Source organism: Chiroxiphia lanceolata, chromosome 2 (assembly GCF_009829145.1).
Source record: "Chiroxiphia lanceolata isolate bChiLan1 chromosome 2, bChiLan1.pri, whole genome shotgun sequence".
Taxonomy (NCBI): domain Eukaryota; kingdom Metazoa; phylum Chordata; class Aves; order Passeriformes; family Pipridae; genus Chiroxiphia; species Chiroxiphia lanceolata.
This window is the reverse complement of record NC_045638.1, coordinates 20,736,779-20,762,017: the sequence shown is the minus strand read 5'-3', so window position 1 is coordinate 20,762,017 and position 25,239 is coordinate 20,736,779. Positions and strand designations below refer to the sequence as shown.

Sequence of the window (25,239 nt, the reverse complement as noted above, 5' to 3'; positions counted from 1 at the left end):
GTGCACAGGTTCTTGCAGCAAACAAGGAAAGCCATCTGTGTTTTTACGGTCTTGGGTTTTCAAGGTCACAGCAGAATTTGGCAGGGAAAACCTGCAGTGTAGGTTAAAACTTCACTCCCTGACACCTCCTAGCAGACAGCACTGCTTGCAAGCCATGAGAGAAGCCTGATCAAAAATCCATGGAGGTCACTGGAGAGTGATTTCAATGACTTTGACTCAGATCATATAAGACCAGGCATCCTGTATGTGGTGAAGCTGGTGTGTGTAAATTCTTATTGTGTCTGGGGTGCAGGTTGTCTATGGGGATTGTACAAGCAGCCACAAAATGTCTCTGTTCTCCTTGAACTGCCAGGGGAAACAAAGAAGGAATGTGGGAAAAGCCAGTGTTTTTGCCCTGCCAACCTTAAAGACATGATGCTTTGAGAGGGAGTGAAGCATGACAGATAAGCAAGGATTGCTTTACAAGATATTTACCATACATATTTGTGATTGACAGACATCTATAATAAACATTAATACAAAAAAGCTTTTGCTTTATCCTCTATACCTGAATGTAGCATTTGAACAGCATGGGTGAGAACAAAGGGGTATAAAATGGAGAAAAGGCAGTGTGCAATGTGTAGTTTGAAAACTCTTTTGTTTTTATCCAGGCATTCTGTGTGGTTTTCTTTTTATGACTTGATAATCACTTATAAGATTTGTGTATGTGTTATTTTGTAATTGGGGCAATGACGTTTGACATTCATGCCAGGCTGCACTTTGATGCAGTTGCAATAACAAACCCGTGTTAGGAAGCTGTCCCAATTCACTGCTGCTTAACATTTTGCCCCATGCCTGAAATTGGAGCCACACAGTTAAAAACTTTCAGCTGTGAACAGCACCTATATCAGTTCAGGTTGTATGAGACCTGTAGGGGCCTGCTTTTCATGGGTCCAGCTTCAGAATTGCCCTAAATTGAGAGAACAATCTAAAAATATGCCTGTTGTCACCATTAAAGTTTATGTTGCTCTCATCCTGGTTTGATTCACGTTGAATAAGGCCCTGAGCAACCTCATCTTAGTGGAAGATGTCCTTGCCCATTGGCAGGGGTTGGAACTAAATGTTCTTTGAGCTCCCTTCCAACCAAAGCCACTCTATGGTTCTGTTCAAATACATCCTGTTAAATATGTTACAACTAAGCAAAGGCCATTTTTGCTACAACTGAATGCCAGTAAGGGCTAAGTTTATGCTTCATATATACTTTTTTACCTGTATTACTTAAGAGTGGCAAGTAATCAGTAAACTGGTGTATAATCTGTAAACTAGTGTGTATAAAATTATTGTTTGTGGTGTGTTGAGGGCAGTCATAGTCCAGTGAGCAGTTTTACAGTTGAAAATGTAAGATGGCAGAATCCATTGGCAAACCTTTTGTTTATTGCACAGCAAGGATTTGAGCCAATATTCAAATAAATGTCAGCAGAGACATTTACATAAAAAGCTGTTGAGGAGAAAGGGAGATGATATTTTTCTTGTCTGATGACTCTTTCCTCATTTTTCTTCACCATGAGGAAGCAAAATGTATTATCTTAATATTGTAATTTTAAGGGGTAATGCAATGACTAGTCCAGCAGAAGCATACCAGTCAGGCAAACAGCTACTTTTCCTTATTAGTTGTTGTTATCTATTAAAAATTATTTGTTTACCAGTTACATCATCTATCCATACCCTAATCTTATCTGCTATTTCTCAAGCACAAATCTTTCACTGCTGGGCCATTATTATTTCAAAGAATTAAAGGGAGTTTGCAGAAGATTGGTAAAATGGCACTTTAAAAAGACTTCTAAAATCTTCTTCCTATATTTAATAGGAGAGTGAAAGTGAAGAAAAGCTAAGTAGATACAGCAGTTGTTGATCTGAGTCTGTATTAAGTCTTAAAAAAACAGCCCTTAAAAATTTATTCAGTTGGTTGTTAAATCTGAAGCCTAATTTACAGAAATCAAAAGGAAAGTCATTACTGTTATGAATAAAAGTAGTGGAATAAAGGAAAAATAATGGCAAGGCTGTCCTGTGAAATCAGCTGTAACGTGTGGTGCTAGGCTGATGAACACTGTGTAAGAAACCACTGAATTTGTGCATACATCATGTTTTGGCTGAGTTTCATTATTCATCAGCTTCTTCCATTCCATTCCTATGCTCCTGCAAATGCAGGAAGACAAACAGTTTAACCAGAGTCTGTTTGCCTTTGTCATGGCTTTAGCCATGACTCTTTTTTTCAAATAGAAAACAAACTGAAACCTTATGTCATCTGTCAGACATATTTTTTCCCACAGCATAATTTCTGTTGCATCTGTAAAGCATTTATATAGTTGGATTTTCTATAAAATTCCAACAGAATATTTTTTTACTGAACAGATTTCTAAGTGGACCATAAGTACCACTGTCATGGATCTGAGAGAGAACCGGTCCACAGTCATGTGGCTCTGTTGGATAAGTCGAAGTGCAGTATCTTCGCACAACCTAGTTTTGTTTCCCTACGTCATTACCTCTTTTCCAGCCTCAGTGGTGAAGATCCTAAACTTGAGGTTTCCCTTCTGCTCATTTTCCTGCAGGATGGTACAGTATTTGACGGCAGGCCAATAGAATCACTGTCTCTGATAGACGCGGTGATGCCTGATGTTGTTCAGACCCGACAGCAAGCGTTCAGAGAGAAGCTCGCTCAGCAACAAGCCAGTGCAGCGGCAGCAGCGGCAGCAACGGCAGCGACAGCAGGAGCAACGACGACCGCTGTTTCCCAGCAGAACACACCAAAGAACGGAGAAGCCACTGTGAATGGAGAGGAGAATGGGGCACATGCAATAAGTAAGACAATATGCCACTTCTGGGCAGTTTTTGTTTCAGTGATATTCTTGTGCTTAATTGCAAGGTGGGGTGCAAGGTGTACTTTCTGCAAGGTGGTAGAACTAAGGGCAGTCCTTTCAGGAGGACGGGGTATTTCTAGAAAGGTTGCCAAGTAAAAGTGACGTTTCGTGTCACAGTGCTGTGCTTTACTGGTCTCCTCTCAGAATCCAGAAACTTCAGATGTCCTCAGAATTGCAAGTTGAAGACAGGATCAAGAAGTGGAACTCTATGCTCTCTCCTTAGAGCAGGCTTTATTGATATTATCAGCTTTATAGGTGCTTTTAGATATTTGATAAAATTTGGGACAAGCTGTAGCCAAAGCTTGTCATTTTGGCCAGGCTAGGAGAAAGATGGGTTGAGAGGCTGGGACCTACAAGCCATATCTGTGTAAATACAGTATGACCAGAGTGTAGCCTTGTGCAGTAACTGTCTTATGAGAATCCGTTGCCTTGGCATGGTCTTTGGCCCAATTTGGCCTATATCAGCTTCCATTCTTGTACAATGGGTCTGAGCATAGGATTATCCATAACCTTACTGTCATGGTCTTTAGTCCAGTTTGTACTGTACCAACTATCCATCCCTATACAGCATTGCCAAGCACAGGATAAGGAGTCACTTGTGCCAAGGACCATTCCCAGCAGACAGCTTGGATGCACCCAACCTGTCTTGAAGGCACAGAGGAAAATTGTTCCTCAGCCTTTTATTTAATAGGACGTGCTTAGTCATACAGTTTGCTGCAGGTACCCAATAGAAGATCCTACCTTCCTGAGATTTCCTTGGTTTGTGGGAACAGTCAGTTCTCAAGAGCTCTGAATTCACCTTTGCTCAGGGAGACTGCACTCGTGTCTTAGACATCTAAAGTCAGACATGTCAAACATGGAGTGGACATGCCTGCTTGTGTAACTAGATCTTGCTGATGTGCTAACATTGTGAGGCAGATGTGATTACTGGTTCTGGTTTCTGTGTGCAAGTCCTATTAGGGTACTGCCTAACTTCTGAAATGAGACCTTATTGCCCACTTGCCTCCTTAGGGAATTCTAGAGGAACATGCATGTCAGGTTTTGTAGAAGTCCCAATAGCTCTTTGGCTCAGACAAGTGACAGGTCAGGATTGTAGTCACTGCAGATTTTGTTTGTTCCGCAGTGTAGATACCCTTATCAGTCTCCATCTTCTCTTTGATCTGACTAGATTCCTGTGTGGGTGAGTGAGGAAAATACTTTCAAACCAGGTTTTTCTTCAGAGAATTCCAGTTAGACAGGATAGTTTCCCCCAATAAAAATGCAATTATTTAAATTACATTTTTCATTTGAGAAACCAAATGTAAAAAAAAAAGTACTTTTAAACATATCAAACGCTGACATTTTGGTTTTTGACACATTTATTCAGCTGATACATGAAAATTTTTGGAGAAAGTCTTGCTATCTCAGGACCAGGAAAAAAGAAGTTCTTAAGGTAGAAGACTTATCAGCTTATCACAAATAGAGAACCATTCAGACTTATTTCCTTCTGATCCAAAGAAACATACATTATTAATGTATTAATAAAAGGAAAGCCTTAAAGATCAGTTCAGGTTTATAGCCACACTCTAAGCCTTGATTTCTCAGATCTAACATTAATGATTCTCACAGCTATTTTTAGTAGAAGGATTTTCACAAAGAGTTGCAGACCTTTTCTTGGAATGTTGAGAAGGAAAAGTCCTTTATGACTATTCCTGGGAGAAAAAAGTAGTACTGGGAGACCTACTGGGTAGAAAAGACTGCTGATATGAAAGCTGTGAGAAACTTCTCAAACATTCCCAAAACCAAAAGTTTTTACTTTTGTTGGATTCCATAGAACTGGCATGTGTTAGGATGGGTTTGAATAATGTGAAATTGAAAAATGATAACTAGCGTCCTTAGTCATTACCTGGAAGTCTCCCATAAAAAGACATAAAAAGACAGGTGAAAGAGGTGTCTTTGAGAAGTTATCTAGTTTGCATTTATTCTGGCACGGAGTTCTCCCTGACACTGTAAGTCTTTCCAAAAAAGTTTTAATATATTTAATATAATATGATTTATTTTTGTGTGTGGTATTACACGTATAAAATGATAGATTTAAGAAAGAGAAGAGACAACAAAAATAACAACAGTTTGAGGTGCAGATTCAGATACTGAATAAAAAAATCTCTGCCTTCTCTTGTTGCTTCCCAAGTAATGTTTTCAGTTTCAAGTCATTTTAAATATTATAGGAAAAAAATTAAAGTCTGCATCTAGAAATGGAGCCAAACTTTGGATTGTTTTAGAACTCAAATATTTTTAGTGTCGTTTGTTTCATATTAATTGCAAAGATTGGCTTGGGTTTAAGAAAAATAATGCTCTGGGAAGAGGACTATGCCCTGTTCCTTTTTAACTGCAGCCATAAAGAACAACCTCAGTGAAAGGCCTGTTGAAGATTCAAGTAAAAAAAAACACATTTCCTGAGAAAAGACAGGGTTAGCAGTTGGAAGACCTTTAAAATATATTTTTTTTTTTTATTTGGAGGACATAGAGAGTTAATATTACCAGTGTTTTGAATTATTATTTTAAAAAAACCAAATAACTTCAGTTGTAATAGCTTGGGGGAATGAGACTTCTGATTTCCAGTAATTTGGAATTTTTAATACATTTGAGGAAAAAAATTAGAATATAGTGTAAACTTAACCAGAGATCCTCTGACCTTTAGAAAATGTTTGTGTTAACAGAATCCTCCTCTATGTGACCTGAAGATTATGTTTTTCACCTGTGAGGATCTGCTGCACTTGGTAGAACTGCTTTCTCTTTTAGAGACTCTCTCAGAGGCAGTTTTGTGCAAATGTGCTCTTAACCAAATGCTTTCTGCTCTGAAGATACTTTAAAACAAAAGAAGCCTGTTCTTGATGGTTACTAGATATCACCTATTTATTGTCATTCCCCATGCACACATTGTGGCTACATCCATAGGAAAGCCAAATTTTCAGGTGAGACCAGGGCTCACAAGAGCTTGTGCTACGTAAAGAGCTTGTCACTCCTATGAGTGTGCCATTTTGTGCTCAGAGGTTTCTGCAGTCTTTTGGTGTTATCATTATTGTAACCATTGTATACTGCTAATGTCTATCTGAATCTGACAAGAGCCTGAGGCAGTATCACAGAAGCCTGAACTGTCCTGTTTGTTCAATGGGGCATTTTAACTTTTGTGCTGAACAATAACACTCTAAATATGAATGTTGCTGACTACTGATGAAAATGGGAAGAAAACACATATAATGTGAACATTTTCAAATGATTTCTGAAAGACTCTTCATCTTTCCATCTTTTCTCCTGAACCACAAAGGCTGTAGTGTGCAAATCATTACTGGAAGACAATACAAAATCATCCTGCAGGTATTTCATTGCTCCCAGAGGCCAGTCATTCTTGCATGTACTAATGCAGGTATCAGCTAATCAAGGTTTCTTTTTCACAGCATGATTATTTGTGGGGTTTTTTTTTCACAGCAGTTAATAACATTCAAAGTGTGTGTCTAGGTTCCTCCATCTGGCCGTCTACAAACAAAAAATATTTCTGAGTATCAGATGGCTTTGCTCTGATAACACCTCTTGACTCTGGGACCTTGGAGTAATGCTGCTTCCCAGCTGTCATTTGGTTTTAATTGAGAGTGAAAAGCAGACCTGCCTTTAGAGCCAGGCAGGTAACAGTAGGATCCAATGTTGTAAGAGTAGCATCTCATTTAAATTTTTCAAATTAAAGTGCTTGAAATATCTTCTTGATTTACCCCCAGCTTCCAACTCACACTGTGAACAGGACACAGATGAATGCATAGCCATTGTCACGCTGCTGTTTTTCTCGTGAAAATATGCTTTAAACCTGGTGAATCTGTGCTGTGCTGAGAAATAGACAATTGTGAGTTCAGGGCTTGTATGTTCTGGAGGGTTTTAGCATTGCTTGTTCTTCAGTGCCTGACTGCTCAGAATATCACATCAAAGCTCCCAGCTGCTAGTGTCAGGCTAAATCTTGAGTACTGGTATAGCTTGACAGTATTACTTTTAGTAATCATACACATAGGGAATTGTCAAGGACAATGATTAACGTATGGGCTCAGCATAGTTGTAGATTTTACAAATAAGCATTTCTAATGTTTAATTTTTGCAACAAGTCCATAGGTAAGGTAATAAGTGTAGTTAAAAATACAGGTATCTTTAATTAGAAATGGGGTGTGAAACTACTGTTAGTTGTTTTCTGATTTTGATACTCAGTGCTGTGCAACTCATTGAATTACATGTAGATTCCATTCTGTCTGTAACGTAGATGTGGCACAGACATAGTTTTAGGGTACTTGACCAAATGTGCAATGAGAAGTGCTACTGGTGTGACTCAGCATAAATTAGGCAGAGACAAACAAGGTATTTGAAAGCCCGGGTAAGGGTAGAAATCTGGATGGCAGTTGTGCAGTGTCATGCAGGTCTGTTTTTCCAGTCGATGGGCAATAGCTCAGCAAAGCAGGAGTATGAGGACAGATGGCTGATTTTAAATGCCATAAAGATGTGGCAATAAGAGAGCATAATTATTCTACTTGCAAACCTATGGATCTCCATATGTGATTAAAGAATGACTAACTAAAAGACTTAACCCAGAAAGAGCACTTGCATTTTGATCAATCAGAGCAGATCAACTGGCCAAGGCATTGATTAGGTAACATGAGGCTGCCTTGCCTCAGCCTGCCAGCTACCCACTCTTGGGTGTGCTCCCTGCAAAATGGGCCATAATTCTGTGTGTAGCATCTGCTGTCTGCTGTTTCAGTGTGTCACCTGTCCTTGGTTGGTGTCTTGTTTGCAGAGGATAATAATCTTGTGTTGCTGCCAGGAAGTGTAGCTAGAGCTTAATGAGGAAGATTTATAATGAAGCAGTGAGAGTCTGGAGTAAAAACATGGTTTGTGATGCAAGTTGGAATGAATGGTTACTGAGAGAAATTCATTATTTACAATTCACTTTTTTTTTCGTTAAGGAAATAAAAAAGCTTTATAAAAACAAAGTTACTTAGACTGCAGTCTAAAGAACCACAGAGTTACAGCATGCATATGTTGTAATATCTAAGACTCATTTGGTACCTTTTTATGTTTTATGAGAAGGTGATCACTCGCCATTTCCCTGCCATGCTCTTGGAATGAGGTCCTTTCTTAGTTTATTCTCTGTGAGTAGCACACATATTACTTACAGGACACTGTGTAAGAAAATGTATGTGCTGTATGTTACTTTTTTAAAGTATGTTAAAAATCTGTAAGTAATTTTTAATGAAGCCAGCTTAAAAAAAAACTATACTGAAATAAATGCTGACTGTTTTGGGGAAGAAAAGCTACGTGCATTGATACAAAATATTTTGGAAAGCTCTACATTTTGAGGAAATGTCAGAAATTTGAATTACTGTAGGGAAGAAAATAGAGTAATATGGTCAGTGACACAACACAGAGTATTATTTATAGTGTATATGTTGATGTAAGCTTTAGGCCATGAGTAGCTAGGTTGTTTTTAAAGTAGACCTAACTGCATCTTGTAAACTGCTTTTTCTGATCTATCTCCTCACAGATAATCATTCAAAGCCAATGGAAATTGATGGGGATGTTGAAATTCCTCCTAACAAAGCAACAGTCCTTCGGGGCCATGAATCAGAGGTGTTCATCTGTGCCTGGAACCCTGTCAGTGACCTGTTAGCATCTGGGTAAGACCATGACTGAAGCCAGCTTCCACAGTTAGAGTATATTTAGAAATGCAGGAACTTGCAGGTGTGTTCGGGGTATGAATATTCTCCAAGCTGTTTTTTCGGCCTGCAGCATGGTTTTTTTCAGCAGTACCTCTGTAACAATTAAGAAATTATAAGATGATGCAGAATATGAAGCATTTTTACATTTAAGGTGTGCACTCTGTGGCCCTGAATACAGTCAAATTTTTTAAAATATTTTTTAAATCACTGTGGATAATTCCTTGAATATTTGAAATTTGTGTAATCTACTGCTCTTGGTTAATGGTTCGCATTGGGATCTCAGACATTGGCATCCATGTTTTCTTTCTAAAAGTATAGAGATGGGAGGCTTCAGACTGGACCTAAGTTTGTCCAATGAGCTGAACATTAAGGAGAGGTTTGAGGAAATGTTTTGGTTTAGTGTCATTGGAAGGGAGTCCAGTCTATCTTCTGCAGGACTGCTCAGCAATGACCACCACAGCATGGCAAGTGGATCAGTCAGGAGAATGACTTACAAAAAGCACTTTTGATCCGAACAAAAGTACCATTGCAAACATACCCCAAGAGCTACATGCAGGCACTGTTGGAATCTGTGTTTGGTCATGCTTAAAGTTAAACCTTAACGTGAAGGCTAAACTTAAGAAATCTAGCTGGGAACATGGAGGAAAGCTGATCTAACTTAGACCAGGTAAATCGCTCAATGTTACTTAGCAGTATTAGAATACATTTCTCACAAGGAAGAGGAGAGTCTTATTTTATTTCCAGCTTTTTGCAAGATCATCAGAATAGTCTTCTTGTCTTTATTCACTTAATACATGAGAACAAGGAATTATAGTATAAATGGGAAAGAAAATTCAAGTAAATTCAAGCTTGGATAAACAGCAGAGATCTCTAAGAGAGTGAAGATAGAAATTTCAAAAAAATAATTTCAGACAACAAACTGAATTCTTGAAAAGCAGAAGCCTGCTGAATATGCTTCATTCTGGAATGCTTTGTTTCAGGCCTGGTAGTACTTTTAGCATTTGCAACCCTAAGTATGTTCATTTATTCATTTCAAGCAAGTCAGTGCTTGCCATACTGGACTGCTTCCCTAGAATCCATGGTTCACAGTCCTAGTGTTCACAGTTTAAATGGGGGAGCATTTAATAAACCAGAGTATGTAGTGCAGTGACTGAGGAACCAGTGTGTGTTTAACTTTGCCTCAGAGTAGTACTAAGCACTGGTAGATGGATCCCTGGGAGAGTGGTATCTTACACAGTTTCAGTTAAACCTGGAGGGTGATGATCAGAACCAGTAGTCAGACATCCAAGGTAGAGGAGTACACTCTCACTACCCCTTCAATGAAGCTTTACCCTTCAGCGTAATTGGTCTTTTTTAATAAGCTTTGCTACTGACTGTAGAAGCACATAAATATACTCATGGTTACGAAGTACAGTCAGGTGCTGTGTCTCATGGAGACTAACAGCAATGCAGCATGTGCATCTTGATCAGATTTTAGCCTGCTCATAAGAAACGAAGTAGGGACACAGTTTAGCCTTCGGGTAAGGCAGCTGCCAGTGCCTGATGAAGTTTACATGACTGAAGTGGCATGGAATGCACAGAAGAGAATGACACTGAAGGAAGAGAGCTGAGTGATTATGCCACTGCACAAAGAGGCCTTTGAGATGTCTGGTATAGTAACAGTGTGAGCTATTATCTACAGGTAAACTCTGTGTTACAGCACCAATTGAACAAGGGGGAGAAATTCCCAGAGATCTACAGTGTGCTGCAGTTCTGTTTGCCCTTTACAAAGTAATGATTCAACAAAAAAGACAGCAGTTAGTCTGATGCATGAACGTCAAATTATTAGATTCTATAATAGCCATATTGTGCTACCCAGTCCGTAGTTTTCTTCTGGTTTCCCATCTGCTTGATTGTACCCATCTGTTGTCTTAAAAAATACATTTCAAAACCTAACTATTAAATAGAGGAATTAATAAACATTTGTTTTGTTTATAAAGTGCTGAATCAAATCTCAGTTCATGGCAAAGTATTTTCTTCAAGCCTTGTTATACAAGCAATAAGTTTTTCTAACAATTAGCAGCAGCAGTTTAGACAGCAACCTGATGTAATCCTCAAAGAACCAGAAGAATAATGCAGGTTCAGAACCTCATCTGAAGCAAGCTGTTTAAGAGGAATATAGTGTGAATTACCCAAAACTAGAGCATTGGTTTCCAGATTTAGTGAGTATCCCACTGAGAGAAAGGGATTTTGATATTTAATGTCGCATTTACCCAGTTGCTGATTTTTTAGTGTGTGAAGAGTGGCACAGGAATATATACTCTATGGGCTTTGCAAAGAACTGTTTCAAAATACAACATAGAGACAGGAATTTCTCTGATCAAATAGCTTGAAAAAATATATTCTGCAGCTGCTCTTCCTCTTCCACCGCACCCATAACCCTTAAAGCTGAGGATGGGGAGACTAGAAATACGAGTAAAGGCTATCAAAGAAAGGCATGACTGTCAGCAGATGCCTATGAGAAGAATGCTTAGATGTTATGAACAGAAGCATTATAATAATACAGTGAAGTGTGTGCATACAGCCATGTATACATATAGCCTTGATGAAGGAAATCAAAATTCCAAAACAAATAATTGCAGAGTGTTTTGGACAGGTTAAAAAAAAAGAAAAAAAAAAGAAAAAAATAGGTACTTGAGTAAATATCAAGATTTGGCCACTCCCAACCATAAGTCCAAAGACTGATTTCTTCCAGTAGTTATCTTTCAATATCTAAGTTTTAATTTTATGACACATTTAAATTGTTGCAGATGGTTATGTTCCCTGGGTATTGTAGAAACCCATTACAGCTGCATTCACATTAGTAAACTAACCATGCCTGGGAATATTCCTAGGCACCAAAGCCAGCTGGCACAAAACAGCTGGTGTCTGTGCTAGCAAACTGCCCTGGCTGCCAAACAAACTGCACACTGGGAATCGTCTCTGGACATTGTAACCACCAAGCCATGCCCAGGAGTTATTCAGACAGAACATCAGGGCCCCAAGCAAGACTGCTAATTAAAACCAGCCAAAATCTAGCCAGGGAATAACCTGTCAGTTTGCTCGCACAGGTCATCATGGTCCAGTGACACAGAGTGTTCTGAACATACTTGAATTTCCCAGTGTGGAAGTGGATGGACTGTAAATGTCAAGGCTGCTAGAGCCTTGAACTCCAAAAGCTTTTCCTGTTGAATTCAGGATGTTTCTGTCATCATGTTCCACTGCTGCTTCCAAGAGTGTGTTCTGTTCTGTGACATCCAACCATACCCTTCAAGTAATTCATGTAGCTGTGAAGCAGAAGGACCTGGCCTCATTACCAAAAGCTAACAGTAGATTTCTTTGCTTGTCTTTGCTGATCTATGCCAGCCTCTCTCACTTGGGGAACTTTGTCTTTTGCAAATCACTCTGTGCACCTTTGCTCTCCCTAGTCAGCAAAATAGTTATCCGTAAAAGCTGTTGTCCAGGATCTTTCAGTTATGACTGTATCTCTCCGAAGCAAGAAAAGATGTTTCCAGGCCATCTGCTGTCATGGTCTCTGGGTTTTATATAACACTTCAGGTTACTGTACCGCTCATATCAGTGGTTTAGGATCCACTATAAATTACCTTTTTGAATTACCAGGTTGAGGGTGTTTTTCACACACCACTCCTGCCATGTTAGTGCCAGGTATTAATTCTGCTAATTGTAAGTACTTATTCATTAGCAGGTGACTGTATTGGGACTGTTTTCCTCAGTGCATCAAATGCATTAATGCAGAGTGGTCAGCTTTTGGGGAGGTCTACTTGAATAACCTGTTGCTGGGAGCAATGTTGTAGAATCAGTGGGACAGAGATCTCCCTCAGGATACCTGTGAGGCACTTCCCTGTACTGATTACCTAGGAAGACTAGGCACTTACTTTAGGAGACCTGCTTTATTAAGGAAAAGTTAGGTGTCAGAAAAATTATGAGGAGTTCCCTTCCCTTTATGCTTTTAATAATCTCTTTTAAAATAAAAAAGTTAAAACTCTAATCTGTTGGAGCCAAAAAGTGTTAAATACACATTAGCAATATTGCATCTCATAATAACAGTGATTGTAAGACTTGCAGCTGAAGAACATACTCAGGCAGGAGAGCATGAAATAAAATTCTTTCAGAACTAGCCTTCTTAAAATTTGGCAGTACTCTACCATGGTGCAGATGAGTACACCTACTGCTCGAGTGTTCATGACTTGCATGTTGGAAAGAGCTGCTTTATCATGCAGATAGAAATGCTTCTGTGAGCTAAGGAGATAAAATATCTTACTGAATTTTGCTTGAACTATGGTCCTCTAATAAGTCAGGGTTCATTGAATCATTCAACAGAAATCAGAATATTTTTCACAGCAGACAATACTCTTTTTTTTCCCCCAGCAACAAAAGGGAAGACACACAAATACCCCTGCCACACACTGGTAGGCTTATAAAGCCTCTCTGCAGGGACACATAATAGCTTATGTAGCCTTAGGAAGAAGAAAATGGAAAAACAAAATTAAAATACTGGAAAATAAGATTGCCTAGGCCTTGCCAGAAAACTGACTAAATAAAACTGTTGAAAAACAAAACATAAGCCTTTTAGAACTAGCAAATAGGATATTGTATTCGATAGCCAAGGGACTGAGTACTTTATTCACAGAGTCCAATAACAAACTGGATTATTACCATGCGGGCAGGACTGTCCTGGAGTCTTATATGGAGAAACCAACACTGAAGGAATTTCCTAGTTAGCATGTTAACCAATAAAACAGGCCTTGAAAGACTTATGTTCCCACTATTGTTAATGATCACAATTAAATATGTTCCTTAACTTCTGAGCCTCATAATTAACTTTGTTAATTTGCTGGACAACATGTGTAAAATTGTCAGTTTTTCGGACCTCTGAAGAAGTAAGGATTTATATTACAGTCACAGCTCTCTGTGGTGGCCAAAATTACCCTGATTTGAATTATTTTTTAATCACTTACATGAAAGATAAAGTGCCAAAAATTAAAGAATGGCTGTACAGCAGTAGCTAAGCAAAGTCCTGGCCAGCCATCACATCTCAGCTTGGCACAAAAGGTTCAGAGGAGATGGGGGCACATTCCCCACGTGCCATGACCCAGCAGAGCTCAGAGCCACTGATACATGCAGAGAGGTTTCTGCTTTTACAGTTTAACTGTTGTTTGTGTAAAATTTGGCTAAATTATTGGTAAAATAATGTACAGAGATCAATGAAGTTCGATAATTGCATGGTCAATATTTGCACTTGAAGACATGTCAAGTGTTTAAAATTTGCCTGGGATTTTTAGTATAAATAATTAAAATGTTTTATTAGTAGGCCAAAAGAAAATTTAGTATTCACATGTGATGGATTTCCTTTTCAGTAAAACATGGCTTATCAAAGCAAAAATGGATCTCAGGTTTTTAGTCTTCGAAGGAAGACTTTTCCTCCTTGTTAGTGTATAGGAAAGGAAGTTTTAGTCATTACTTTAAAAAAGAGAAAGCTAACACAACAGGTATCTCAACACTAGAATTTCATCTAGACTGTATGAATTCTTGGATGTATAAGAGAGATTCTAATTCTGCTCCAGGTTTCCACCTACATGTGAATAAAAATTGCCCTCTGGGCAAAACAAGCAATCCAGGTACTTTGATTGTTTTGATTTTTGTTGTTATTGATTGTTTTTAAATAAGGGAGGAGGGGGAGTGAGAGAATTAACTAGAAATCATACTGTCTTCCACTCCATTGCAAATTAGTTTCTGCCTCAGAGATGTTTTTCATTAGAAGAAAAATTTATGCAAAGTCAAAATAAATATATTATTTACAAGCAGATAATGATAAACTCTTCCTCCTCAAAAGTTTTTCTAAGCAAAATCAGGGTTTCAACCTGCATTAAAAACACCTCTGTGGAAAATAATCAGCCTATAAAATAGATCAAAATCCTGATACTGTCTCTGTCTTGTTCTGCTATGTCAGTAGCTATTTTGCCACTTTTTCAAACAACATGAGCTAAACAGCCAAGCTACAGACAGCGAAGGACCCTGTAGACATGAATTTAGAAAATGAAATTAAGATTTTTAAAAATAATTTAAATTGCCTTTCTACTTTCCTAATCTTTAGACTTTGTAGCTTGATTTAATGCAGAGAGGCTGTTTTACAAGACGTCTTCTGTCAAAGGCTGTGTTCTGGTCTGTCTGAACAGAAGTACATTATGAACAGGCCATAGACAAATTTAAGGCAGCCTTAAGTTCCCCTCCTACTCCTGCAGTAGCTGTCAGAGGAACCCAGGCAGGACCAGGGAGCTGACAGTGCAGCACCTTTGTCACACTGCTAGAGGTCCACTTCCCTGAGGCTGCTGCCATGGTGACAGTCCACAGCTCTGCAGGTGCTGATCCTGTGGGTCCTGTCACACTGTGCTCAGAGCCTACAGCAATTCCAAGAACACCAGGGACTCGGCAAGCCTTTTGGAGCTAATGTGCACACTTTTTATAGGAGGCACGTGGCACAGCTTGTTTATGTCTGTCTATTGTCTCTCTTCAGTGTTATGTTTGTAATAGTGTCCTGCCCCAGACTATCTCAGTTATGGTGATACTAACTTTAAGGTATGAAGTACAAAATGTGGAATGTGTATGTGTTTTGGGTAAAACTTCTTTGAATAAACCAAATTATTACATGGATTCAGATGATAGATATAATTTAAATGTGTGTTAGCATTTTTTAAAGATTATATGGAGTGCAGAAGGATTTGGAAAGGAAAAATTACTTTTTAAAGGCTTATGATGCCCTGGTCTGCTCAGTAGGTTTAGAGAAAGGTGGTTGGATTTGCTCTTGGCGCTGCGCGGGAGAAACAACAAAATTCTCAGGAGGTTCAATGACTTTTACTTGCAAAATTTAGAACATTCTGATAGAACAAGGCATTTGGCAAACTTTAACTTAGCAATCTTTAAAACATCCAGACAAAGTAAGGCACTTCTCAAACCTTAACTTGGCAAACTTTAAGGCACACGGTCAGCCGCTCCCGTTAAAGTGTGGAACTGGTGGCGCGCCCTCCCACCTACCCAGAGCTCACCCTGCTCCCCCTCCACTTCCTGGTAGTTTTGAGCCAGTCAACCATTCCTCCAGTCTCTTACAAGGCCGTAACATTCTCTCAGTGAAAACAGAAATAGCAGTTTTTACAGTTTGATGGTTCGACACGAAGAGGAGTTTTCAACTCTCCACAATTGCTTTTATAGATCCGGAGACTCAACGGCCAGAATATGGAATCTCAATGAAAACAGCAACAGCGGTTCCACTCAGCTAGTTCTGAGGCACTGCATAAGAGAAGGAGGACACGATGTCCCCAGCAATAAGGATGTGACTTCACTGGACTGGAATGTAAGCTAACTTCTAAGACTGTGCATGGTTTTTAACTGTCTAAATTTAATTCAGAGGCAATTACAGCTGCTGCTCCAAATCTTTTATATCTGAGGTGACCAGAAGCTCTGTCCTAACCTACTGACCTCCAGTTTCAAATACTCATAATAGCTGAACTTTCCCCTACAGACTGTAATTTTCCAGGACTGTTGCCATCTTCAAGCTTAACAATTATATATTTGTATCTCTATTTTAAGAGCATGGGTAAAAATAAACTTAAGTTAACTTTAAGAATGAAGATTAAGTGAGCAATCTGTGTAATAATGAAGCCTAATTAATAATGTATTTGCATTTCAGAGTTACTTTATTTTAGCATGTAAGGAGATAAAAGCACCAGTGAAGGTTTTTCTGAGGTTGGACTCTCAAGACCCTCTTTTATTTGAATTATGCTGTGCACAGCAAAACATATTCACATTACTTTCTTTATCTTGGTAGGAGCATGTGTAGTTGTTCTGTCTTTACCCACCCACCTTCTGGGTGAAATTGTCTTGCCTAAACCCTTTTACTTTCATCCTGCAAAACCTCCTCTCTTAGGTAATGTGCTCCTGCACAGAGAATACTGAAGTGAGCAGAGAGGACAGGTATTTTTAAGAATCCCCAGTGTCTGGGCAGTGTCCCTGGGCAGCTTTAAGGCTGCTTCATGTCTCCTTTCTGCCACCAAGCATTGTAAAAAGAGCTTACAAGACCGTGCAGGAACTTTAATTAATCTTGAGATCATTTGCATTCTGTCTGTTTTGCTGATATTAGTACAGACAAAGTGATCACATTAGTCTTGTTTTCATAGGAAAACAGATTAAAAATTAAGAACCAGAAAGGATTCTCAGCAGTTTTGTACAGTCTCAGTTGCTAGCCAGAGACCAAGATTTGATTAATTTTCACCGCAATATTATTGTCCTTCAGGTGAGCTAGGTGCTTCACAAAAGTAAAAGATAAGGCCACTGCACAAGGTAGTTTTCCCCTATGTATTTATATTTGCAGAATGAAAGAACTTGGTGAATAGTACAAAAAGTAGAGGTAGGCTAACAAAGCAAATAAAACTCAAGAATGTTTATCACTTGTTTCCTATGGATATCACACTAAAGAAAAATAGTTTGAAAAAACTGAATTGAGGAGTAGAAAAAGAGTAATTGAAAGAGGAAAACATGTAATGGATGCAGAACAGTTATGAGAAAGGATGTCCAAAACATATAAGGCATTGTGTAGTATTTCCTGTAGTAGTTCCTTACATTTCCAGACTTCATTGATCACAGTATTTTACTTGCATTGTGCTAGTACTCAAAGTAAGGAAATGTTCCTAATTCAAACACTTGAATGCTTCCAATGTACTTTGAGTTTTCCAAAAACTGTTAATTACCACAAACACATTTGGATTAGCTCTATATCTAGTCCCTGAGCTTTCCTTTCCTTTTTGCCCTTAACACCTTTGTTCTCATCAGTGGTCCAGATAAGAGTATATCACAGTGAGATTAGGTTGGCTTAGATTTTGTTGTTTTCCCCCATCATCATTATACATTTTAATTAAATCTACAACTGCTCTGCCTCACTGGTTTTGGAGGATTGGAGTGGGCATATGTTTCAAAGGATTATTTTATGCTTTTTCCTAATTTTCTATTCATGAAGCTAGAAATGACATCTGCCTTTATTGTTTATTTAGAACCACAATATTAATCATATTTCCCTGTGAAATTTTCACACTTGTGATATCGAATCAGTTCTTATCTGGTTTATGTGATTTATGTTATAGTAAGAAAGGTTATTTCTACAGGTCATATTCAGATCATGGTACCAAAGATTGGATTCATCTCCCACAGATTTAACTATCTAAACTAGTCATCTAGACTCACTTTAAGTCAGCAGAAACAACAAGACATACCTTTGTGCTGGTCTGGGCATAATCTGAAGCAAATGGAATCATGAATTACACTCCAGAGATGCACTTATATGATGCTGTTAGTTATACAGGGAGACTAGATTGCACTTTTAAACTAACTCCTAACTTCTGGATACCTGGAGATAAATGGGATGAATCTCACTCTTAATCCAGGTGCTGAAAAACTGAAAGACTAAATGCCCAGCTCCAACAGTACTCATCTCACCAGATGGAAGAGTCAAGTTCCATTTTCATTATTTTCATTGTGGCCCAGTCACTGCAGCATCATTGGCTGCACAGAAGATACCCTTCTGTGAAGGGTTCCTTCCAGAAGAATATGTGTAATTTGCTGATCCATGGTCTTTTTTTCCTCTAAATTGGGCCCCATGAATCCAACTTATTTCCTCTGTGCTGTCTGCATAGTTTAAATCATTTGTCTCAATGAGTGGACTCAGAATTCCCATAAATCATAATTAGCAAACCTTAAAAAGAAGAAAGAAGGTTGGTTAAAGTAGATTTCATCTTGTGTTGACCTTTGCCATTTATATATATCCCAACAGAGTGATGGAACACTATTGGCTACAGGCTCGTATGATGGTTTTGCAAGAATATGGACAGAAGATGGTAAGTAAAACAACATTCATTTTCTTAAACATCAAGCAGCAGTGAACTGTAATATGACTAATTTGTAAGCAAATTGTAATAATAACCTTTTCTTTATTCCAGGTAACCTTGCAAGCACCTTAGGTCAACATAAAGGTCCGATATTTGCCCTGAAATGGAACAAAAAGGGGAATTATATTTTAAGTGCTGGTGTTGATAAAGTGAGTTTTAAAAATACATTATTGTTACATATAAATATGCTGATCAGTGAGCTTATGCTGTTGAATTCCTTAAGATTATTTTCTTCTTCTCCAGACATCCTGGAAAGTTTACATTTCTTTAATATGTTTTAGTGCATGTTGATTACATTTTGAGGCTGCATAAATGTGTACTATTTTTATGGAAAATATTTTACCTTGAAAAAAAAATGTGTAAAATTGTATCTTAAGTGTGTCTCAGTTAAGAAATGAACTGCTTCCAGTACTTTTGTAGTTTTATCAACTAATTATTGACAGAAAGGAAGTGATCTTAAAAATATTGCACCTTTTAGCTCATCTAATTATTGAAACACTTTTATTTGAATAAAATATATTTGGCTTCCTAAGCAAATAAGGAAAAAAAATGGTAGTTCTGAACTCAAAATCAAGCAAAACATAGTAGTTACAGCTAAGTTCACATTAGAGATTAAAATGAACAGATGACTGATGATGATAAGCACAAATCCATTAAAACTGAAACTGGAAAGTATGCAGCATTCATCTTGCCTAACTTTCGATGTCTAAAAATTAGATGCATGTGCAAGGATCTAAAAATTAGATCCTTGGCTTCCTTTATAAAATTCAGAGAGAAAAATGACACTTCCAAGTGATGTGCTGCATGGCCTGTGTTTCAGTGAGATGCACTGACAGTGCTTCTTTCCAGCACCTGGCAAGAGGGAGTCTGTGGAAATTAGTTGAAGCCTGTACATTTGATTTGTAGGCTAGATGAATCCCTGTATTTTCACATCCTTCCCTTTAATAGTGGCTTATGCTCAGTATATGTTCAGCTACACTTGTCTTTCAATGGTAGTTCCATTACTCTGGCAAACTTACATTCTCAGTAAAAGCAGCAATTCTTTAGATGATCCATTCTCAGCAGGATGATGCATCCTGAATTTATTTTCTGGAAGTATATACTCCCAATAAATTGACAGTTCGCTCAGAAGGTGTTATTGAGCTCTACAGGGGACATGCTTATGTGAGTATGGATTAAAACCTGTAGTAAGCCAGTTACACTCTAGTCCCGCCTCAGTGGCAAGATATGTACTCTGCTGATAGATAAACATTTCACCTGTTGGTTTGATTGTTAGAAATGTATTTCAGCATAGTTTCAGAGTAGAATGCAACTTACATCTTCGGCAAGGGGAAAAAGTATTCTTTGAAGAAGACAACTGAAACAGCCTTAACAAAATGCTTATTAAAAATGCGTAGTTTTGTCTTCCAGCATTATTCAAAGAGAATATGCCCATTCTTCATAGTTCTGTTGCTTCCTCTGTAGGCATGTTACTTCTTTACCTACACTTACATTATTATTCTGTAATACGTGGAAGCAATTTCTGGGTTTTCAGCTGTTTAGCACACAAGGTGCTCTGCAGTGACTAATTTTATCAGTCCATCTTTTAGAATTGCCCCTCAGTGAAGGTGCTGTCTATTTTTAATCTGAGCTGTAACAGTCACTAATTTTTTTTCCCACTTTCTTTGGATACAGACAACAATAATTTGGGATGCTCACACAGGAGAAGCTAAACAGCAATTTCCTTTCCATTCAGGTAATTTTTTGCATAACTCTTTTTAGGAAAATGAAACGCAGTTTTTAATTTTGTCAATGTACTTTATCCTTTTGTAAAAATGTATCTGCCAGAGAAAAGTTTCAGTCAAGTTTTTTGTGCTTTAACTATCCTGAGTATCATGGCTTGTACGTTTATTCTCATTTCAGAAAGATGCAGTTCTGTGAGAATCAGCTTTGAAAGTCAAACTGATTCTAAGAGAGGATTTATACACCAGCCACGTCTACCTAACTGAACAATTCTGTCGTTATCATATGTGCTTGAATAGTACCAAGTGGTGATTTATGGAGAGAATTTTCAGTGGAGGTTCCTGGGCTCTTTTCTATTCTTTCTGCTCCTGTTCCTATGAAGCTGACTTAAGAGAGAAGCAGGCAGATCTGTCATGTAGCTTGCATTCACCACTGCACTAAGATCCTCAGGAATTACTTAGCTTTTAATTTTGACTTGAAATTTTTCAATATTTGCTTTCTCTGATTATCAGAAGTCAGTTGCCAACCTTGAATTTCAAAACCTTGCAGCACCAAAACCTCACTTGGATGGTCGTTTGTAGATCCGATCTGCTGCAAAAAGACAGGAGATGGCACAGATACTACAGGTCTTGACCATCAGGCAATCAGTGATGCAATCTGAAATTCACCTGAGACCAGACTTGTAAGATGATGACTGGATTTATGATCCAAACTGGCTAAGTTGTCATAGTGAAGACTTTTAAGGGGTATAGTCAAATCAGGTTTAAAACCACCAAGACATTCCAGGTGATGATACTAGAAATGTTCATCTTCCTGTGTGTTCGCTGCAACTAATCCATCTTTAAACACAGCAGGCTTTCACAAGGTGCTTAGTAGTGTTTAAAAACACATATTTTGCTGCTAATTCTGAAACATTAATTTGCCCATGCTTTTCAGCTCAATTTCTAGTTGTTCTTTTTCTCGCAGTTTCACAGATGTTAATAATATGCACATCAAAATGGTTATTCAACAGAAGACCAAAAGTATGTCCATGCGCACAGCAAATCCATACTCTGCATTTTTCTCACTCATCTCCTTGCTTATTAATGCAACTGTCAGTTTAGAGGAGTTGGTGTCTGCTGACAGATTTTCTCACAGTGGCATTTATTTATCTATCGTAACTGTTCCATAACAGCAAACTTCGCACTGTAGAGCGGTTTAGTTAATGAGACTCTTAATCCTCTGATCCCCATCTATTAATCTAAATGGTTGTGAATCCAGAACTTGGTTGCCCCTTCAGAATCACATTCACTGACATATAAGCTGTCTTAGCCATGATGCGTATCGAGGACATATCCCTCCATTCCCCTTTTAGCAAGTTGAAAACTTCTCTACATCTTCCGGTGCAATATGCCCATGTCCATCTGCAGTAATAGACTTTTTTAAAAAATTCTTATGTACATGCTTGTTTGTCTTTGGACCATAAGACACAACTGAAGTGTAGATGTGGAGAAGCTAATATTTTTAATTTTTTTTTCAGTACTTCAAATACGTTTTCATAGGGAAGTAAAGCAATTAGTTGTTCAGGAAGTTGTTGATAAGCCAAAAGCATATGTCCTACACAACCCTCTTAAAATCAGCCGGAGTCTGTCCTCACATGATGGAATCTTTGTCCTCACAAGTCTAAAGCCACAAAGACTTCACCTTGTCATCTTTGAATCACTTACTCACCAGAACAAACTAACAGCAAATTCCTTCCCGTATCTGGAATCTGAAAACCTTGTCTACATAAGGATTAAAGGTGGCATTTTAACAATTAAAGTCTAGTCTAGGCAGAGTACACTTCCTTTAATACATACTTCTTTGAAGTTTGGAGATAGTTGGCCTGGGAGTAACGTAAGTTTTTTTACTTCCTGTTGCTTCACAACAATTAATTTAGTTTACAACTACATGAACAAAACTATCATCTTAAAATACATAAGAAAAGCTCCTTTTTCTAGGTCTTGAAGGCCTCCATATCATTGGTGCATTAGTATTCCCATGTAACTTTTAAGGTTTTATAGTCAAAATACATAATTATGCAGATAAGTAGTTTCTAGGGTTTCATTATTCTTTGCAAAACTATGAGTCATCGTGGGGCATTTGATCAAAATATGTATTCACAAAACTTATTTCTTTAAAATGGAGCAAAAAAATCCAATTTTGACATCTGGTGATAGATGTGGACTGATGTCTATGCATGCAGGAACAAAAACTGGTTGATTGCTACCAAGAGAGCTATTTGTACGACTCAGTTTTAGATATCTAAGTGTGTAGTTACAGGACAAGGGGTGAATGGTTTCAAACTGAAAGAGATTAGGTTTAGATTAGATATTAGGAAAAAATTCTGTACTGGGGAGGTAGTGAAGCACCTGAATAGTTTGCCCAGAGAAGCTGTGGATGCGCCCCCATCCCTGGGTGGGATGCCCCTTTCCATCAAGGCCAGTTTGGGTGGACCTGGTGAAAGGTCCCTGCCCGTGGCAGGGGGGTTGGAACTAGATGATCTTTAAGGCCCCTTCCAACCCAGGCCCTTCTGTGATTCTGTGATCTAAGTGCTCTGAATCACACCTAAATTTGTTCAGAAAAAGCCTAAATTAATGGATAATTATTGTAACAGTTTTATTGTTGGTTTTTATTTTAGCTGTGTTTCTTACAGATTTGTTGCTACTTTTATTAGATGATATTCTAATTGGTTTTATGCAGTTGGCTAGTATCCTGTGCTTTTGGGAACACTCTGGCAATTTGATTACTTGCATCAAGAATCACGTTTGGTTGTTTTCTTTCGGACCATTTTATGTAGTTACTTCTCCAGTAAACATATGATTGAGTACACAAATAAATGAATCAGTGTTAATTATCAGCACTTTATGTTTCAAATTATGCTGCAATGTAAATCCATAGCTTTAGGTGCCAATAGCTCTCTGAAAATTACTTTTTGCTTCATACATATCATACTAGATATTAGTCCTGAAGGCATATTGTTATTAATGATGATAGATTTTTGTTTGCTCTGAATTAATAATACAAAGCGTGCAGCGTAAAAAGAAAGACAAAGAGGCAGTTAAAGAAACAAAATCCTTTGTTTCCTGATCCTCATTCATGTTCATTGGAAAACTCAAAAGTAGTCTACCTTTCTTAAAGAAATTTCCTTTATATTTCTGCAGTGTAGTAATTCCTTACCTGTCATACAGAATTATTGAGCTTTTTCATTAATACTGTAAAAAATACTTGTATGTGAAACAATTTCAGCCCTCCATTCTCATTTAGGGAGCTGCCTGATGATTCAGAAGGTGATGAGGATTCTCTTTCATTCTGCAGTTCATAAAAATTACAACAGGAAAAACATACTTAAATCTAACAGGCTTGGAAGAACAGATATCCTTTCACCTCTGTATTACCAAAGTATCTTTCTGAACATATTTGAATAAGGAATTTCTTGGTTTCATTTTAATGATAAATTTGCATTGTATCTTTGCCAGAAAGAGGTTCAACTTTGTTTACTATATGCTGGTCTCTTTTTGACACAGTTTCTTCTCACTATAGTGTGCTGAGAATGAAGATTTCTGTATTTTAGCAAGTCTTATGTCATCCTCTGGAGGGCAGCTAAACTCTTTCCTGAGGGAAAAAACCCAAGCAGCAAAAAAACACAAGCAAGCTGTTTGTCAGGAGCACCCTCTGGCTCTTGCACATGCTTTTAGTCTGCAGTGACATGCTGTAAAAGTTGTTTGGAGTATTTTTCCCATACTTTTTGCAAAGTGTGTATGTTGCACACAGACACTAGTTACGCGTTCGTGTGCTATCTGTGTACAAAGTTTCATTAGTTCAGTATTAGTTAATGCCAAACCCTCTACAGAAACTCTTCCTCTCATTTCAGATCAGCTTGATCAATGGTACCTGTCTAAAATCAGTCCCAAACCAAATTAAACTGAATGTCAGTGTTATTAATAATCCAGGTGCCTGCACACAGCAATAGGTTTGTATTGGTGGTTGCATAAAGCTGGTGCAAAGGGAGATGCCACCTGTGTCTTTACCTTCCCAATGTGTTGTGTCTGGCATTCACAGGAACATCGTTTCTAACCCAGATGGAATTATTCATGGGCTTTTTTGGATTAGTTTTCTTTCAGTTTCTTCACTGAACTGGCTTACAGAGGGTAGAATGCTAGAAATGGCCCAAGAGCCATGTGTAGCTGGGAGCAGAGAGGGTGGAGGTTGTGTTTTACCCCCACTTACGTAACAACCCAAAAGATTCTCATCAACAGATGCCATGCAAAGCATCCATATTATCCACTGCAGTAGAAAAATTAATTTGTGCCCTTCAGACAGTTCCTAATCAGCCCTATAACAGGCAGCAGGTGACAGGCCAAGAACTAGCCTGTAGTCTGTTTGATCCATGTAGGTGACAGGAGAAAAATTATTTGGGGTAGCTGTTTCTTTGCCATGTTCCCTGATATTCCTTCTGTTGTTTGTACTTCACAGCTCCTGCTCTGGATGTAGACTGGCAGAACAACACTACTTTTGCCTCCTGCAGCACTGACATGTGCATTCATGTATGCAGACTTGGCTGTGATCGTCCCGTTAAAACCTTTCAAGGACACACAGTAAGTTTAAGACCAAAATGTTAGCAGCATATTACAAGGATGGCAGATGTGTTTGCAGGGTGTGTTCTAGCACTAAAGGTGTTACACCCCATTGCTTCCCTAAAAACATATTCCTTGGGAGTGATTCACAGTCTGTGAGAAGGGATAAAATGTTCTAAATCACTGTAGGAGGCAAAACCTGCGGCTTAAACAGTGAGTGTTTATACATAGCATGAGCTGCAGACTAAAGGCATGTTAAAAAATAAGATTTTGGTTTTCACTAGCTTAATTTCCTTTAGTTAATGAAAGCTGTAAATAAGGAGAG

At 38.2% G+C, this 25,239-nt stretch overlaps 1 protein-coding gene across 6 annotated transcripts in view; it reads left to right on the top strand.

Moving 5' to 3' along the window:
* TBL1X (transducin beta like 1 X-linked) overlaps positions 1-25,239 on the top strand; it is a 196,067-nt gene that overhangs the window by 160,033 nt on the left and 10,795 nt on the right. For all 6 annotated transcript variants that reach the window (XM_032679467.1, XM_032679464.1, XM_032679465.1 and 3 more), the window contains 7 exons: positions 2,589-2,838; positions 8,452-8,584; positions 15,872-16,013; positions 18,483-18,546; positions 18,649-18,746; positions 20,272-20,332; positions 24,814-24,935. In XM_032679467.1, coding sequence (XP_032535358.1) covers positions 2,589-2,838; positions 8,452-8,584; positions 15,872-16,013; positions 18,483-18,546; positions 18,649-18,746; positions 20,272-20,332; positions 24,814-24,935 — 870 coding nt within the window. The remainder of the gene's footprint in view (positions 1-2,588; positions 2,839-8,451; positions 8,585-15,871; positions 16,014-18,482; positions 18,547-18,648; positions 18,747-20,271; positions 20,333-24,813; positions 24,936-25,239) is intronic.